The following is a 17,077-nucleotide window of genomic DNA, read 5'->3' as shown; positions in this document are numbered from 1 at the left end:
CCTAGAGACAAATATTCATCTTCTGCTCACATCTCAGATTAAATCACAACAGGGATTTTTTCAAACAGAGTTTTTTGCTCTCGGATGTTTACTGAAACGCTGATATTGGAAACCTGGAGAGATGGTTTACTTGAAGCAAAGCAGAAGATTCCCACTGAGGGCGTCGGAGGAAGCGAAGCCGATTTAAAAGCAGCAGAAGCAACAAGAAATCAGAGATAATTAAATTTGAACGTGTCGTCGACGTGTCCTCCCAGCTCAGCAGGAAATCTTCACTGAGCTTCTCAGACATCAGATCAGCACCAACTGAACTCATACAGAGAACATTTATCATCCACAGTAGAGTTAATTATTGTGTTGATGAGGAAATGTTTTAGTTTGCAGCTGGAAATAGCTGAAAATCAAACATTTAGTTGGCAAAATAAATCATTTGCTTGCTTATAATATTTAGCTAAATATTCAACATTAAACTAAATATTTAGTTAGTAAACAAATTAAATAGCTAGGAATGAAGCTAAATATTTATCTTGAGGCTAAATATAAATAGCAGGAATTTATATAGAGATTTGCAATATCCAGCTTTTATTTTGATAGTTCACTTCTGATGAATTCGCATATTAAGAAAAAATGTTTTTTTCTTACTGAATCTTTTGTTTGGAGGTAAATATTTGGTCTACAAACTAAATATTAAGCTTGATAATTAAAAGTTTAGTGTAAAATTATGACATTTATAAATATACGAATGAAAAATGAACCTGATTTTTCCTCTAACAGGCTAAATAACCCAAATTATTGCTGTTAATTCTTGGCTGTAACTTTTCAAACAGCAGACCATTTATCGCATTTAAAGCTGCAGATTTTCTCCACAGCTGAAACCCTCGGACGTTTCTGAGGTGCTTCAGCTGCCATCGATGTTAATGTGTCGTCATTTTGTAGATTTATAATAATCTGATTAGCAGAAGCGCTGGCGAAGCGGCCCGTAGCGATCCGGCCGCCTCTCTCCTCTCTGCTCCGACTTCCAGCAGCTCATCCTGCTAACAGCATCTGCTGTTTGTCATAATGAGCGAAGCTTTATTGCTGCTTTGTGCACAACATTAAACTTTGCTAGATATGAGCCAATTAGCTCTCCTCCAAGCTGCATGTAAACAGTAAAGGATGATCAGGTATTGATGTCTGTCTGGTTTCCAGCAGCTGTATTACAGGATCTCTGGCTCTGGTTTTTCACAGCTGAAGCAAAGCTCCACAGACAGACAGCAGAGATCGTCCTGCCTGTTATGTAAGCGTTGATATAAAGAGGAAACGCGCAGAGCGGCGATCTGAAGCAGCGGCGGAGTGATGTACCGACCGGTCGCCTTGTTCATTTTCTGCCTCAGAGATCACACTGATTGTCACGGCTGCAGATTTTCTATTACAGCGCCTCAGCATCCATCAGCAGCGCTGCCTTCTCACACCAAGCCGCTCGTCCACAGGGAGCCTGTCTGCCTAACTTGCGCCTTAATGGCCTGTTATTGCGGCGCTGCGGGGGGCTGGGGATTAAATATTAATCCAGATTACCTTTGTGACCCAGTGTGTAACAGATCCGCCCAAAAACTCTGGATGCGCTGCAGCGTTTCATGTTTGAACACAGCAGATTTGTTTGGCCAGTGGGAACATTTTGTCTTCACTCAGCGCTTCGGAGCCTCAGGTGAGCGAGGCTGCTGATTATTACACGTTTCTCTTCCGATTCATTTATTTGCTGAATAGAGAAAAAAATCATGACAGTAGTGGAGGAAATGGCCCGTGAGAAATGTAAGAACGACGTGTTGGCAGCCATTTCTGAGCAGGAATTTCAGCAGACGAGGTTCAGGAAACTGCTACTGTTGCTAAGCAACAAATTACTTTTGTGGTAAAATATCCCCTCCCTGCCTCCACAATCTACCTTCAGTAACAAAGCAACTAAACTGCAAATGGGATGGTTTCTGGTTTCAGTACTGAGACTGACACACTGTCGATGAGGCAAAACATTATGACCACTGACAGGTGAAGGAAGGACTCAGATCATGTCCTTTTCGTGACGCCTGGAACTCGTGAGGCAGCAAGTGAACATTTTGTCCTCCATGTGGATGAGTTGAAGGCAGGAACAACAGGCAGCGCACGGACCCCAAAGCTGAGGGATTTTCTCTGGTCTGTCTGTGGAAAGGCCAACAAAGGGCCGATGATGAACCAGAAGCTCCTGGAGGAAAGGCATCGAAGAGGAGCTGCTGCAGCGGGAACTGATGGATGAAACGAGGTGGGAACGAAATGTGTCAGAACCGTCGGTTTGTTGTCATGAAAACCTTTCTGGATCCGCCTGTGTTCAGGGAGGCAGCATGATGGTTGGGGAAATGTTTCTCCATCGTCAGGTCTCGCTCCGCCCCGTTAATGTCTGGGTCGGTTCCAGTCGGGTTGGGTCTGTGTGTTCCTCACTATGGACAGCATCTCAGAAATCTGCCGGTGGATTTGTTCCTTCGGTTCTGCTGTAATTGATAGAAGGTTTTGGATCTCACGGTTTGGCCATAAAATTATACATTTTCCAACTGCTTTGGTCTCGTTGCGGGTAGAAAATGGCGGCTGATGATGTTGACTGAGGCGTAAATCCACCAGGAAATCACCGAATCCAGTCTGGTGCCAATCAAATCAGTTTTCCATCTCGTTCCATCCAGAGGTGGTTCTAAAAAATGTTGAGGAACCACACTGGATCCGCAAACAGAGACTGATCTGCCTGTGGAAGAGCTGGATACATGGAGAAGGAGCTGCTGAATCTCTGATCCAGGAAAGTTTTAGCAAACACAAGAATCTGCTGCTAACGTCACGGATCCAGGCAGACCAGAATCCTGGATGCATCAGCTCACTGCATGTCGTCATAATTTACTGCAAACAAACGCTGAAGCAGTTTGGTTATGGTGTGAACGTGATCCGACCTCAATCCGGATCCAGGTCTAACCCACAAGATGTCCACTGATTTATGTTGGAGCAAACAAACTAGTTAACGATGATGTAAAGACGGTTCCTCACAACGTCCTCAGATAATCTTTGGGAACCAAAGGGAAACATCTGACCAACAGAGACTGAATCTTTTTCTGTGTGGAAAGAAACTGAACCTCCTGAAAAAAGTCAACAAACACCAGGAGACTGCAGCCTCTCCTGGCCTCACGCGTTGGGTTAGCAGCTGTTTCTGCAGTTAATGTCACTTTTAGATTTAGTGTTTCTGATTGTAACTACACTGAGTTCATGCCAAGAGCCTGACATAAAGGACTGACATGTGGAGAAACTGTTCCTGTACGGTGGAGGAGTCGGGATGCTGTGGGCTCGATTTTTCTCCTTGAAACAACCTGATGAGCTTCAATGCTAAACAGAAAATGTTTCGTCCGAGTCCCAGAAGAAATGCTGTGGGTTAGAGGAAGAGCCAGGAGTCTGGAATACGAGTCAACCTGTAAGATTATAGGAGAAGTTTGGTAAGAAGAGCCAAGAACTGATGATTTGGTGAGGAAACCCTGGATTGTTCCCAACTCGGTGAATATAATTACTTATTAACGGTTTCATCTTTGTTGGGTCTTGACGGTACAGGACATTCTATAGTTCTTTGACGTTACTGTTAATTTGAGTACAGATTTTAATCCTCAGTCCATCCTCAGCTGACACTGACAGATCCTCATTACTTCCTTCCAGCTTTTGCCTCTGCCTTTTTTCCCAGAATGCATCAACAGGTTGAGCCGGACGCCGGCGATGGTCGGCTCTGAAGGCTGAAACTCCGTCAGGCGGTTCGCACACTGAAGGTGAAAACAAGGTTGCAGAGCAGCTGCTTCCCTCTGATGTGTGAAGAATCCTGCATGGGTCCATTTCGCCATCCGTCATGGCTGTGTGCGTCTCCATGACGACTGTGGCTGGGTTGTGTAATGCAAGTTTCTCTGTGGTGAACAAAAAGAAACCTCTGGAGGGCGTCACAGATTGACTCTCTGTCACCTGTTTTCCACCAGAGGAGGACGGACAGGTCTGGATCAGATCGGCCCAAACGCCGCGGCGTCTCCCTCCTTCTCTTGTTGTTGTTTTCCATCTGAACAACCGTTAATCATTGCTTTTGCTTTTGTCACCATGGAAACTGGACTTGCTGCATCCCTCGCAGGTCTGGGTTTTTTCTTTCACAATGCCCGTCCACAGCGGTCAGCCGAACATAAGGCAGAACCCACATCTCCCACCGATCCCCATTACAGGCTGGGAGGTTACATAACCCGCTGCTCTGTCTGAACGTCTGGAGACAACAGAACCTCTCAGAAACCAGTCCGGCTCTGGAGCCTCTGGGCTTCCAGCCTCACCTGCACCGGTTACATCTGAAGCCCTTCAACTGGAAAAACAACGAAACCCAGAAGGGAGAAACAGAGATCAGTTTACCTGACAGGCTCTAAAAATAGCACCAGGTTCTGCAGCAGCTTTTGTTCCTCGACTAAAAACATCGATGAGGGTTTTCAGGGTTTAAATTCACATTTGATCACCTTTCAATCGATCAAACACAAAATAAATGACGGGGAACCCCAGATCTGCGCTGCTCCTTAAAGGCTCATCATGGGATGTCAACAGATGAGAGGAAAATGAAAGCAGAGCAGGGATGAGGGCTCGGTTCGGGTCTGGAGTACTCACTGTGATCTTGGTCTCCTTGACCTCGGTGATCTGCCTCTTGGCCGGCGACACGGAGCCGGGGGGCTGCGGGGCGAGACAGGACGGATCATCAAAACTCTCCTCTGTGTCAAAGCTGGCTTCCATCATCATCCCGCTCACCTCCTCCTGCTGCTCTGCTCTGGGAAAGCCTCGCTCCGCTCTTTCCCTCACACACACACACACACACCGAGACTGCCTTCCAGTCTCACACACTGCAGCGCGACTGGAGAGGAGCGGAGTCGTGTTGTGGGGAGGGGGAGAGGGATGCTGAGGAGGAGGAGGGCTGCAGAGGGAATGTGACGAAGTCTAGCCTCCGGTTAAGTTGCTGTCACTAAAGTTTACGGGAAGGAAAATCTCCCCCATCGCCCAGATCTCCAGCACCTTGCCTCAGCCACGCGCCGCCCCTTATGGGAGTGAAGACCACTGAGCTGCAGGTGCTGGAGAAAAGGATCTGTGAAGCGCTGGTGACTGAGGCTGCGTGTGTTTGAGCTCCTGAAGGGTTAAACGTGACGCTGGAAGATGCAATGTGCTTTTCCTTTCCTGCACTGATCTGACATCCTGACCCAAACACAGAGGACCGAGCGACGCCTCACCTTTGCCGTGCAAAACATGGCGGCCGGCCGCTCCTACCGCCACATGCCCAGAGTTTCCGCCGATCCGACTTCCCGCCGTTCCCAACGTGAAATCTGACTTCGGTCGTCCTGTTTACGGGCAGCCTCTGCCATGTGGAGCCTAAACCTCAGCCGCCCGACTGTCCGTCCATCGATTCGCCTGCTTGTGATCGCCCGGCGGGGCCTCGGCCCAGGGGGAGTCGGTCACGAGGGTTGGCATGAATTGGTGTTGGCCCAGGTTCATGTGAGCAGCGGGAGCGGCCCTGCTCAGAGCGGCAGAGATGCTACTGAGATCCGAAAGGCTTTTCACACGATGAGCTGCTCTGATGATTTACACTGAAGGTTGGAAACATTGAGGACTGTTAATGAAATAAAGCCTCGTTTTCTCCTCTCCACCGGGTGTACATGCAAATAAAAGTCTTTCTGAACAGCCTGGAGCGAGACGCTCAGATTTTCTCAGGTTTTTATTTTGCAGGCATCCCTTTGTATCATGCAGTGCAGAAGACTTGGTTTCCCTTTAACACGCCACAGGAAGTTAACCATGATGCTGATGAGGGAAATGACTCAAACTGGTGCACTTTATAGGAAGACATTGATATTCTGAAGGTAAAATAAAATGTTTGGCTTTCTCCCCCCTTACAGATGAAGTTCAGACCATAAATCTGCAGAATCCCAAACCTAAAGCTTTCTGTGAACATAACCAACATTCAATTTTTAACAGTTTTCTTTATTGATGAAGAACAACGATGAGAGCATCGTACCTGATGAGGCTTCAGACAGACTGGCGTTACCCGTTTACACGATGCAGGGCTGCTGGTGCTCTCCAGGGATCTGCTGGCTGAAAAAATCAGATTATTTATGAATGCAAGGTTCAGAAAGATGTGGCCACTTCAGGCGGCCTGAACATCTGCTACACCACAACGTTTCTCCTTTGTGTTTAAATTGATGCACTCAACTATTATAGTTATTAGAGCCTTGACTTTAATATATTAATTTCAATTACTTAATCAAATTACAGCTTTATAAATCTGTAAGAGTTATAAAGCTTTAACACAATCAGTCGCTTCTTTACCTACAGAAGTCCTGAGCTGGAACCTTTGTTGCATGTTTCTGGTACGGCCGTAAATCTGACGCACAAGCTACATCCGCTAACAACGAAGCTGCTTCTCTCTGGTCAAACTACTGGGGGTTAATTTCTGTTCCTAAACGATCTGATTGGATGCTGGAAATGACTATTGCTGTGTTGAAGTTGTAGTATAATGAGTTTAACTATCAGTGAAGCTATGCTAGCATCTCAAAGCTAAACAAGTAGCAGCTAATGCTAATGTTGGCATCCACAGTCCAGATTTCTAAAGAAACTCCATGAACTTTGGTCTAATCTGATGGTTGAAGAACAGATTAAAAACCATAAATATAAATGCAGCTTATTTTGTCCAAATATAGTTGTCAATTAAAATGCAAAAACTAATTATACAGAAAAATACAAACAGAAATATATTTTACTACGGAATTAACATCCAAACAATAACTGTATAAATTCAGCCCTAATCTGTTTTTATTCTAAAACTGAATGTAGGAAAGTTTTCCTGCAGTCAGTCTGAAGATGAACCGTGATAAACTGTTAGGAATTAGACAACAGGCTCATTTATGAAGCCATTTCTCTGGGTTCTTGTTTGTTTACTTCCTGGTCTTGCATCACATCCTGTGTTGGAAATGTTCCTGGCGGCCCAGAGCGCTCAGTGAACCGAGCCTGGCTCCGTCCTGCAGCCTCCGTGGCGGTTCCCCTCCAGCCCTGGTGATTCATGAGCTGTCCAGTCGCTGCTCATCAACCCGGCCCGTTCCCAGCTGAAGGTAACCCAGAGCCAAGGCCGCACAGCTCTGCTGCATGGAGCCGCAGGCTGCAGGGCAAACTCAGATCATTTCACTTTGCTTACAGGAGCAAAGAGAAGCCCATGACTTCACTTAACCTCCGCCAGCATCGCAGTAGATTAATGTTTTTCTGACACAAGCAGCTCTGCTCAAAGAATCCCTGCAATAAATATGAGATGAATTGGCAGCTTTCAGGTTCCATGTTTGCTTCTGTTCACACACAGAACAGGAGAAAACAAGACCTGCTCTTTCTAATTCCTGTTACTCAGGTTCAGTAATTCACTGGTTTAATGAGCAGAAAGACTTTCAGGTAACTTCCTCTTCCTTCACCGGAGAGAGGCTGAAGTCAAGTCCAGGATGTCTTAATGACCCCAGCAGGTTTACAGCCCAACGAATGAAACGGAGGATGCCTGTTCTAATTTACGAGGCTGATAACTGCTGGAAGGTTTATCTGCAGCCAGCAGAACCACTGCAGAACCTCTGCAGCCCGGCAGAACCACTGCAGAACCTCTGCAGCCCGGCAGAACCACTGCAGAACCTCTGCAGCCCGGCAGAACCACTGCAGAACCACTGCAGAACCTCTGCAGCCAGCAGAACCACTGCAGAACCACTGTGGCCAGCAGAACCACTGCAGCCAGCAGAACCACTGCAGAACCTCTGCAGCCCGGCAGAACCACTGCATAACCACTGTGGCCAGCAGAACCACTGCAGAACCTCTGCAGCCCGGCAGAACCACTGCAGCCAGCAGAACCACTGCAGAACCACTGCAGCCCGGCAGAACCACTGCAGCCAGCAGAACCGCTGCAGAACCACTGCAGTTTGGTTTGAACCCAGGAAGATAGTTTTGTGTTTTAAAAACCTCACAAAGGTCATTAAGGTCACGTCAAGATGTTTCTCCAGGCTGTACAGCTACACTGAGCAGGTGAACAGAAAACTGAACAGATCAGGTTGAAGATGAATCACGTTTTAACGAGAGAAAACATTAAAAATAAGGAATATTTTCTTTTAACCTGATCTTCAACCTTCAGATTGGAGCAAAGTGTTTAGATGCTGACATTAACGGTAGCTGCTACATGTTAGCATGTAGCAGCTGCATGTAGCTAACATGTAGGCTAACTCCTTTTAGCACAAATTAAACACATCAATAGTCTTTTGCAGCGTCCAATCAGATCGTTTAGATTAGCCCTCAGTGGACCAGAGAGAAGAGGCTTCGTCGTCCATCGCCGTTAGCCATGGTAAATATAATTATCTTTTAATTAGTTGGCTATATTTTATCACTTTTTGTTTCTGATTACCTCTATTTTATAATCTATTTTTTACAGTATTTTCACGCAGCTGTCACAGCAGTTTTCATTTACACTGGCCTGTGTTTCATGAAGTAATCACCCTTCCCAGGTGATTACCTCCCTGTTCAGTCGCTTCTTTTGTCAGATCCTCTTTATTAAACCACTTCACCTCCATCCTGGACCTGCTGCTTGTGTTTGGGTCCTAAAGACTCCACACTCATGACATACTGATGTAAAGTGATGCCGTGTTCGGGACACGCCCGCTTCCAGACGGCGTTTTGTTCCGGAGGTTCCTGTTCATCCGGAGCAGCCGCTCAGATCGCAGCCCGTCAATAAAACTCTTCCTCTGTCAGCAGCGATGCTCGTGTCTGACTAAACGCTGACAAACCCCCTGCAGCCGGCTGCGTCCGCCGCTCCTTCCCCCTCGGAGTGTTTGGGCGTCAGCCAGCAGGAGGACAACCATCTGCTCCCTGACTCTGTTCGCCGGCTGAGCAGAGATGCTGCAGCCTAACGAGCCTCTTGCTGAGATTTCTCCTCCAGTTGTGTCCCTGGAGGATTGGTGACTTACTGAGTTGAAGAAACTGGAGATCTCCAAACTATTAACCCTTCACTATCTATTTAGAATATATCTGTGTTTTTATTGTTTTGGGTGTTTTGTCACTTTGTGTTGTGTTGTCCAGTTCTGTGTCCAGAACCTGGGGCTGAGGAAGAGGAGGCTGCTTTCACCATATGGTGAGGAGTTTGTGCTGCCAGCTGTCCCTGCGGGGCTTCAGCTGAGGAAGAGCGGCGCCGCCGCCATGTTTCCACTGGACCGGGACTGATGGTCGGATTACACACAGTTTGTTTTCAGGTTTCCTGTCTGACTCTAAGCAGGTTTTATGGGCTGTTGGTCTCAGAAACAAACGATGAGTGTTTTTATCGATGTGTGGCCTTCGTGCAGAAATCAGCATTTTGTTCAGAAATGTAATCAGAGATCATCCGACTCTGCAGAGAGCAACTCTCTGTGAAATGTACGAGGATGAAGAGGATTTGTGTTGTCATTGTGTTCAGAGAGGCTTGGATGGAAAATCAGCTACTTCTGAGTTTGAACTGAGATGAAATTAATCCATCCATCTTGAGTTTCTTTCAGTCTGTATCTCCTGATAAACCGACAGCTTCATGTTTCAACTGAATTGTTTCCTCATGGCTGCAGATGAAGCGTTTTGTCTCTCCTGCCATCACTCGCTTAGAAGAAACAAAGATTTTTTTCATCATTTATTCTATTTTTCAGATTTTATTATTTTGTTATTTTTCTGGCTGGGAAGCTTTGGTTGATTCTAAAGATCAGATTAATGTCTTCCTGCCTCAGTGTCGTCCTGAAGACAAGATTAAGACGGTTTTCCTCCTGATGGTCCGGTCGACCCGGTTCTACTGGAACCAGAACATCTGCTCCACCACCTGCTGCTGTGGTTCTGAGTCAAACCAACCTGTTCCCCTCCTGGCCTGTGGGGGCGCTGCACCAAGAACCACTGAAGGAAACGACACAAAACCCCCTGAAGACACTGAGAGCAACTTCCTTCTTCACCAGATGGAAACAAGATGGAGGATTTTAGCGGTTGGAGGATTTCTCTTTAGGCTAAAGACCAGGAGACATTTCTGCTGCTAGCGCTAGGCTAACACGTTAGCTTTGGTTGTATTTACCCAGAATGCCCTGCGCTGTAGTCCACTTCCTGCTTTTGGAGCGGTCTCTGGTCCGCTTGGCGTTCACATTCAAACTGAACCAGAGTTGAACCCAGACGAGGTTTGGAGGACCAGAGTTAGCTTAGCATTCATACCTCACCAACCGAACCGGACTTTATAGGTAAACGGACTGGAGTTGGATTAAGCAGACTGAATATCATGACCCGGTTTAACTCCCGGTGGAGTCGGTGGGTATGTCAAAGTCACCGCAGCTAGAAAACTTCTTTATAAACGTCCCCAGAGCTGAAAGCTTTGTCCTGTCAGCTAACAGCCACGTCTTTAACACGGTAACCGCTTTAAAGGCTCATCTCCTCTTAATTAATCTTTCACATTATTCCAAATCCCACCAGCATAATTGCAGCTCTGGAGGGACTGCGTGCCGATATTCCAGCTGATCCCCTTTGTGAAAATGTCTCCATTAAATGACAGCCGCTGACAGCGACAAGCAGCTTTCTGAAACACTCTGACGTCTTTATAACTGCCACATGCTGAGCTGCAGCTCCCTGAACATGACACAACAATAAACTAACAGAACGACAGCGGCTGCTGCAGCACAGGCTCCGGTATAAATATAGCTCTAATTTCTGTCTTCAGATGTGCGTTTGAACTGAGTTTCTGCAGCCTCCGTGTTTTCCTCCATAACAGGCGGAAACACAGAGGCTGCCGTTGTTCCCAGAAGGGTGTGAGAGCAGAAACTTTCCTCCACCTCCTGAGAAACGGAGCAAATCCAGGATAATCAGATTAAAGTGTGCAGGCCTGATGGAGCCTGATGATGAGGAGAGAATAAGAATGAGTCCAGTTCGCAGCTGGAGACGAACCCGGCAGCTTTTTTCTTTATGTACGACACAAACATCTGATTTATGGAGCAGATTGGTTCAAACTATTCTGGACGTTCCTCTTTTCTCTGGACTCCTTCACAGAACAAAACCAGAGTTTTGGTTCGTTTTACCTTCACTGGGATGACGGTTCTGGCTCCCAGCAGGATGGAGGCGCCGGTCCGGTTCGGCTGCAGCGCAGCTCTGTGGACACAAACCAGCTTTACATGGAAACCATGAAACTTTACAGAGTGGTCCAGAAATAAAATCAGGCAAAAACTTAAACAGCAAAGTCAACATGAACTGCAGGAAATGAGGAAATATGAAAATGAAAAGCACAGAAATCAACTTTTCCACTCTTTTGTTTTATACTTTAGTGTTTTGCTTTCATGCTCAATTAATTAAATACTTTTTTGTTGAAAAGGAGAAAGTGTTATTGACTAAATATATGTAAATAAATTATTTCAAGAAAATGTATAAGAACTGAATTTTCTACAGTTTAAACAACTCAAACTTACATTATTTTATTTTTTCTGTTTACTTTATTAATCTTGGGAAAAGAGGATTTAATTATCTTTTTAAGAAATAAGCCTTTGTTTTTCTTTTTAAATGTATTTTGTGTTAATATTATTGGGAAAATACTAAACTAAATAAAAGCAAAAAATAAAATCGCATGAGATTTTTTGAAACAAGGTAACGTAACTTTTTTTTCTATTGTTTCCATTTTTCTGGGAAATTTCTTACAAAAACTTGACAATTAAATATGAACCTATATTTTATTTAATGCTTATAATTAAATGTTATTCTAATTGTATCACTTTTGTTTTTAGGGTAAAAATGAATATTTTTTATGTTCTCTAAAGCAAGTGGGAAAACAGAAGCTAACAGATGTAGATGAAGTTCAGCTACAGAGAAAAGTTAATCATGTTTTTGATAAAAACCCGATTCGTTGATCTGCTGCTGAACAGCAACAACCATCAGTGACTAACAGCAGCAGGTTCCGTCAGAAACGAGCTGCTGGTTGGTAATGATTTGGTCGTTAACGCTGATAACTGAGTTTACTTGGAGTGGGAACATAAAACCTGCTGCTGCTGCATCATTAAAGTTTAGAGCTGCAGCACAGAGAGGAGGTAAGTAACGTGAAGGAGGGCCGGCCAAAGATATTACCATCAAATGTTTCAGCACCGACTCCTCACTAAAACATGCTGCCGTTCAAGCAGTGAAAACGATCCAGTAACTGGATAAATAAATCCTCCGTATCGGCGGCTCCCCTCAGCAGACATGAAGGTTCCCGCTTCATGCCGAGGACAGAAACGACTGCAGTGATTTACCTGAACCTGACACGCTTCAGGAAGCTGCTATCACTGATCTGTGGTCAGATAACAGCTGAATACAGAGGAGGAAAGATGTGCTGCTCTGCTAGCTGCTGTGCTAGCCGCTGTGCTAGCTGCTCTGCTAGCTGCTGTGCTAGCCGCTGTGCTAGCTGCTCTGCTAGCTATTGTGCTAGCTGCTGTGCTAGCTGCTGTGCTAGCTACTCTATCAGTATTACAGTACTTTAGATGTTATTTAACCAATAGAAACTGGTAGCTGGCCAAAAAAGGTGCAAAATTGTTTTTGATTTGTTACACTGAACAAAAAAATAATACTGATGGGATTACGGGATGAAAAATATCATCCAGTTTAAAAAAATACAGGTCAGTCTTTTTTTCCTAAATTTTGCTCCTTTGATTCAGGATGATCAGCACATCAAACAAAAGCATTCAGTGAAGAGTAAAAACAGATTAAAGTTTAGCTGAAAACCTTGAGAAAGCCACACCCACAGAATTTTCTTTGGAAAAGTCAAAGTGGGCGGAGCTAAGAGACGGAGGGGCGGGGCCAGGTGTGAGGATGAGTGGAAGGGGTTAAACAGGTGAGGTCAGAATGAGAGAAAGTTCTGCTGCCAGCTTAGCAAATTTATTGGTATTTTTAGCAACTTTCAAATCAGTTTCTGTTCCCTGGTCTCCATGATGCTGGTTGTTCTACAAACCTCCGTTAGCAACTGTTGGGTCAGAGCGATAAATTATTCAGGGTGTGTTTACACCTTGTTGACAGAGAGCCAGACTTATCTAATGATGCTGCTTCACTGCTTCCAGAGCAGCAGCGAGCTGCAGCGCCGCACTGGGAGAGAGGAGAGGAAACCTGAACCTACCAGAACAAACGGCACAGACACCTGAACTAACTCAGGGCATAAATTCACATTCACTGAGCAAAGAAATGATGAAAACATGAAAGCATCCACATGTTCTGGGTGATACGAGACTTAAAGCCTCCGGACCTGCAGAGGAACGACTCCACTCCAGAGGAAGGAGTTTATTTCACTTTCAATCTAGAATTTAATTCTTTCAGTAACGATTTCAGTGTCAATGAGCATCAAGTTGCTGACAGATTTAATCTCCTGCCTCCTCCCAAAACCCCCAGATAAAATGTAGCTGCATTAATAAAGCATGAACACAAACAGTTCCCTCTCTGTCGCTGAGCAGGAACAGTTTATCTTTTTAACCAGATCTCTTTTTCTCACTGATTTCACAGGCTTGAAAGCAGAAATGCAGCCAGAAGAGATGTGATGTTTTAGCGTGTTAGAAAATCAGCCACGTCTCGATGTGAGAGACGTTTAAACCCTGATCCTCTGGGCGCTGCTGCTCCCCGGCCAGGATTAGCTCCTCTGTTCGCTCCGGCTGCTGACGAAGACCAACAGGAAACCAGGATGAAGATCACCGCCCCGCTGGAGAACACGACTCTGGTCGGTTGGCCCAATTATTATCAGAGTAAAAACATTAAGTCCCCCGGCCGTGTCGTTTAAATGCAGTGTTTGCACAGCCTTGATTTGTAATCCTGGGTTCGCTGACAGCGGCTAAAACTCAGATTTTTCACACGGTTTGTTACCTCCAGGCTGCAGATGAGACTGAAGCAGTAATTATAGGACGAAAGAGAGGAAGCTCTGCAGAGCAAAGACCGACGGTTAAATGAGATAATACTGATGCATTAGTCCAGCTGCCTGCACTTTGTTGGTCCTGCAAGTCAAAGTTACGTCAAATGGAAGTAATTTAGTGACTCCAACTGAAAACAAGTTAGAAGTTTCCTTTATTTAATGTATTTAAACATTTGGTTTGAATTTATCCCGTAAAAATGACGGTCAGATGAGATTGTTGTAAATCTTAGGTAACAAAGATTTTAATAAAGAGTGATTTCAAATTCTACAATTATTTTCAGATTTGGATTAAGGTCAGGATTTCACTGTGTTGTTTTTGATTCATTAATTACAAATATTTTAAAACCAGTAATCTTTTTTTTTACGTACAAAAGTTGAAAGTAGAACCTTTGTATTTGTGCGTTTCCGGTACACCGGTAAATCACAAACAAGCACAAACTATAAATATATTTGTTCTTGAGCTCATATCCAATAATTTAGAAATTAATTATTTACAGACTCTGCAATTAACCCCGAGTCCCACCTCTAATTTAAATACGAATCATATTATTTGACTCATTTATGTTGAGTAATTAGTATGTAAACAAATATCAAACCCACAAATAAACATACAGTTAGAGATATAAACTTAATTTTCTGTCCATAAGAGTCTAATTGCAGCTCCTACCTTGCTGTCGCTCTGCAGAAACCGAATGAAGACAGAGAGTCTGCAGAGCCTGCAGCTGAACCTTGAGACGGAAACTGTTTCTAAATGAGCAGCTTCAGAACCATGAAGCAGCTTCAGTTTGGATCAGAGCAGACAGAGGTCAAAGGTCGTTCTTCTGCAGTGAAACAAAGCCAGAAATGTTCTGGCACACAACAACACGTCTGTCCTGCTCTGGACTTTCCTCTGCATGTTCTGATCGAGAGTCAGCCGGATCAGAACATGAAGGCGATCCGTGTCTGAATATCTTACCAACGTCTGGACTTTCTGTTCAGAAGGTTCTGGAATAAACACTAACCTGCATCTGTAAACAACAAATAAAAATACAATTCAATGATTTGTATTTTATTCCAGATATAAGAATTTACATTGAATCAATTGTTGAGAAAATACATTTAAAATAAGCTAGTTTTAAAACTTAACATGTCTTGATTCAAATGGCCTAATTGTGGTTTTGAAATCAGCAATGTATTCTGACTGTTTGACCTTTATGTTACCTGTAGTTACAGCAGATGGTTTGCTAGGATCGTTTGAACTGCCTTTTGTCTGTGTGGGAAAACAATACAGGAGAAGTTGTAGCTTTTCACACTCATCTGTGAAAGGCCGTAAACACGGCAGGAGTTCCTGGCTTGAGAGAGGGTCAGAGATAGCTCCTGGTTGGATGAGCAAAGATACGCCTTATTTGAATAAATTAAAGATAAGAATACGCCTTTACTATAAAACTTTCTACACAGAAGTAACACATTAGATTTGCTCTTGCAACTCTCCAAAGACGTCTTTGCTTTTCTTTCTTTCTTCTTTCCATTTATGTCAGGTAAATGAATGTGTGTCTCCGTTGTTCTGCAGTTTCTGTTGTAAGTTTATGCGTTGTCTTAAACTGTAATTCTGTGACGTCAACATGCATTGTTGTTTTCTTCTGAGTGACCACAGAGGACCTGGGATCCAGAGGAGGAGAGAGCCAAACTTTTTCCAAAGTTAACTAATTTAGAATCTCTTCCTCAACACAATACAAAATATCAAGAATCATAAGAGCTTTGAAATGAAAACTGTAACAGAATATGAATCTCTAAACTTGCAATTAAAGCAAAAACAGAAGCATCTCTAATAGCTGAATTAAAAGTCTTCAGTTGACCCAGACTGTTTCTCAGTAGCTGATCATACTTACGTAATTTGGCATTTTGAAATTAAATTCGCTTAATAAAAACACGACAAATTTTTAAAAATTCTCGTTTTTTCATGAAAAGTTTCGGCGCTGGTTTGACGTATTTTTAGCCGCTTCTGGTTTATTTTTGAAAATCTATAACAGAAACCATTTTAGTGTCACGCCAGTCACGTGATCAACAACCGGATGTTGCCCCTGGCTCAACCCACGAAGAAGAAGACAGGAAATGGTTGGAGGATCCCGGCGTGGTATGTTTAATTACTTATTGCTGAACAAAATTATTCATGTGTGACTGTTTATTATTTAATGGAAACACCGTTAGCGGAATATTGACAACGATTTGCGCACATCTAGCGGCTTCTGTCTTTTCGCTTCTTGTTCACATTAGCAGATATTTTGCATAATGTTCACTTTAAGCTAATTGTGCAAACCGAGTTGCGGAATTCCGAGAAGTTGAGAAAGAAAAAACAAAATTTATGAAGCTTCTTTTCAAAGTAGAGCTTTTTAAAGATGGCGTTTATAGTAGATTTCACATAAACAGAATAAAAACAAAGCACTGCGTTTCTAGGTAAGTCTGTTATTTGATCATTAATTTTCATTAATCACCCGCTGCGGAGCTCCCGGTTAGCGCTAATAAACATGAGTAAGAAAGTAAAAGTGAGATTTTGGCTTCTTAGAATTTATATTTAAACTATTTGCTAAATTATTACACAACTAAATGAAAAAAAAAATTCATCTCTCTTTTTTATTTTCATCCATTTTAGAGGGAATTATGAACAAACGACTGGAAGCACAGCCTCCCAGTCTGGACTGGTTTCCTTCACTGGAAATCCGCCACTGGTCAGGTTATTGTTTCAATAATGTAAAAAAAAAATAACTCTTTGTTTATCTAATCTTTTATCACAGATCTATAGATAACATTGAAATGAATTTAAAGGGGCTGTTATTGTTGCAAAGTTGTGGTTTTATTATGATCAACATAGTAAAATGAGATTGTCTGGAATTATGTTTACGTGCGGCTCAGATCGGTCGGCCTCCACCTGTCAGAACAGAGTAAAGCAAACAGAGCGTCTAAAATAAGCTTCACCTTGGAACAATCGGCTGATAGAAATGGGAAGTTCACAGGACACCGGCGCTTCAGTACTGACCAAACCGGATCGGAACCGTTTAGACAGCTTTCCTTGACTTTTCTATCCTGTTCTGCTGTTACTTTTCATCTGATGTTTAATTTTACTGCCTGAATATTTGGATCTGGCAGCAGGTTTTATTCAACTAA

At 43.7% G+C, this 17,077-nt stretch overlaps 1 protein-coding gene and 1 long non-coding RNA gene across 5 annotated transcripts in view; one reads left to right on the top strand and one right to left on the bottom strand.

The window, feature by feature from the left end:
* Positions 1-5,558, bottom strand: part of gas7a (growth arrest-specific 7a) — a 28,968-nt gene extending 23,410 nt beyond the window's left edge. The window contains exons 1-2 of one of the 4 annotated variants that reach the window (XM_015060959.1): positions 5,262-5,558; positions 4,647-4,713 (exon numbers count right to left, since the gene is read on the bottom strand). In XM_015060959.1, the coding sequence (XP_014916445.1) occupies positions 4,647-4,713; positions 5,262-5,279 (85 nt within the window). In that variant the 5' untranslated portion in view covers positions 5,280-5,558. Of the gene's footprint in view, positions 1-4,646; positions 4,952-5,261 lie in introns of those variants that run through there. The other 3 variants (XM_015060960.1, XM_015060961.1, XM_015060958.1) reach the window with 3 other exon arrangements.
* Positions 5,559-13,485: 7,927 nt separating this feature from the next.
* Positions 13,486-14,969, top strand: LOC106965066 (uncharacterized). The gene is made up of 2 exons (XR_001428545.1): positions 13,486-13,747; positions 14,622-14,969. It is a non-coding gene; the product is annotated as an uncharacterized LOC106965066 (long non-coding RNA).
* The last annotated feature ends 2,108 nt before the right edge of the window (positions 14,970-17,077 follow it).

Source organism: Poecilia latipinna, unplaced genomic scaffold (assembly GCF_001443285.1).
Source record: "Poecilia latipinna isolate Pla-1442-1.1 unplaced genomic scaffold, P_latipinna-1.0 Scaffold1759, whole genome shotgun sequence".
Taxonomy (NCBI): Eukaryota; Metazoa; Chordata; class Actinopteri; order Cyprinodontiformes; family Poeciliidae; genus Poecilia; species Poecilia latipinna.
The sequence above is the reverse complement of the archived record's forward strand: the minus strand, read 5'-3'. Positions and strand labels throughout refer to the sequence as shown.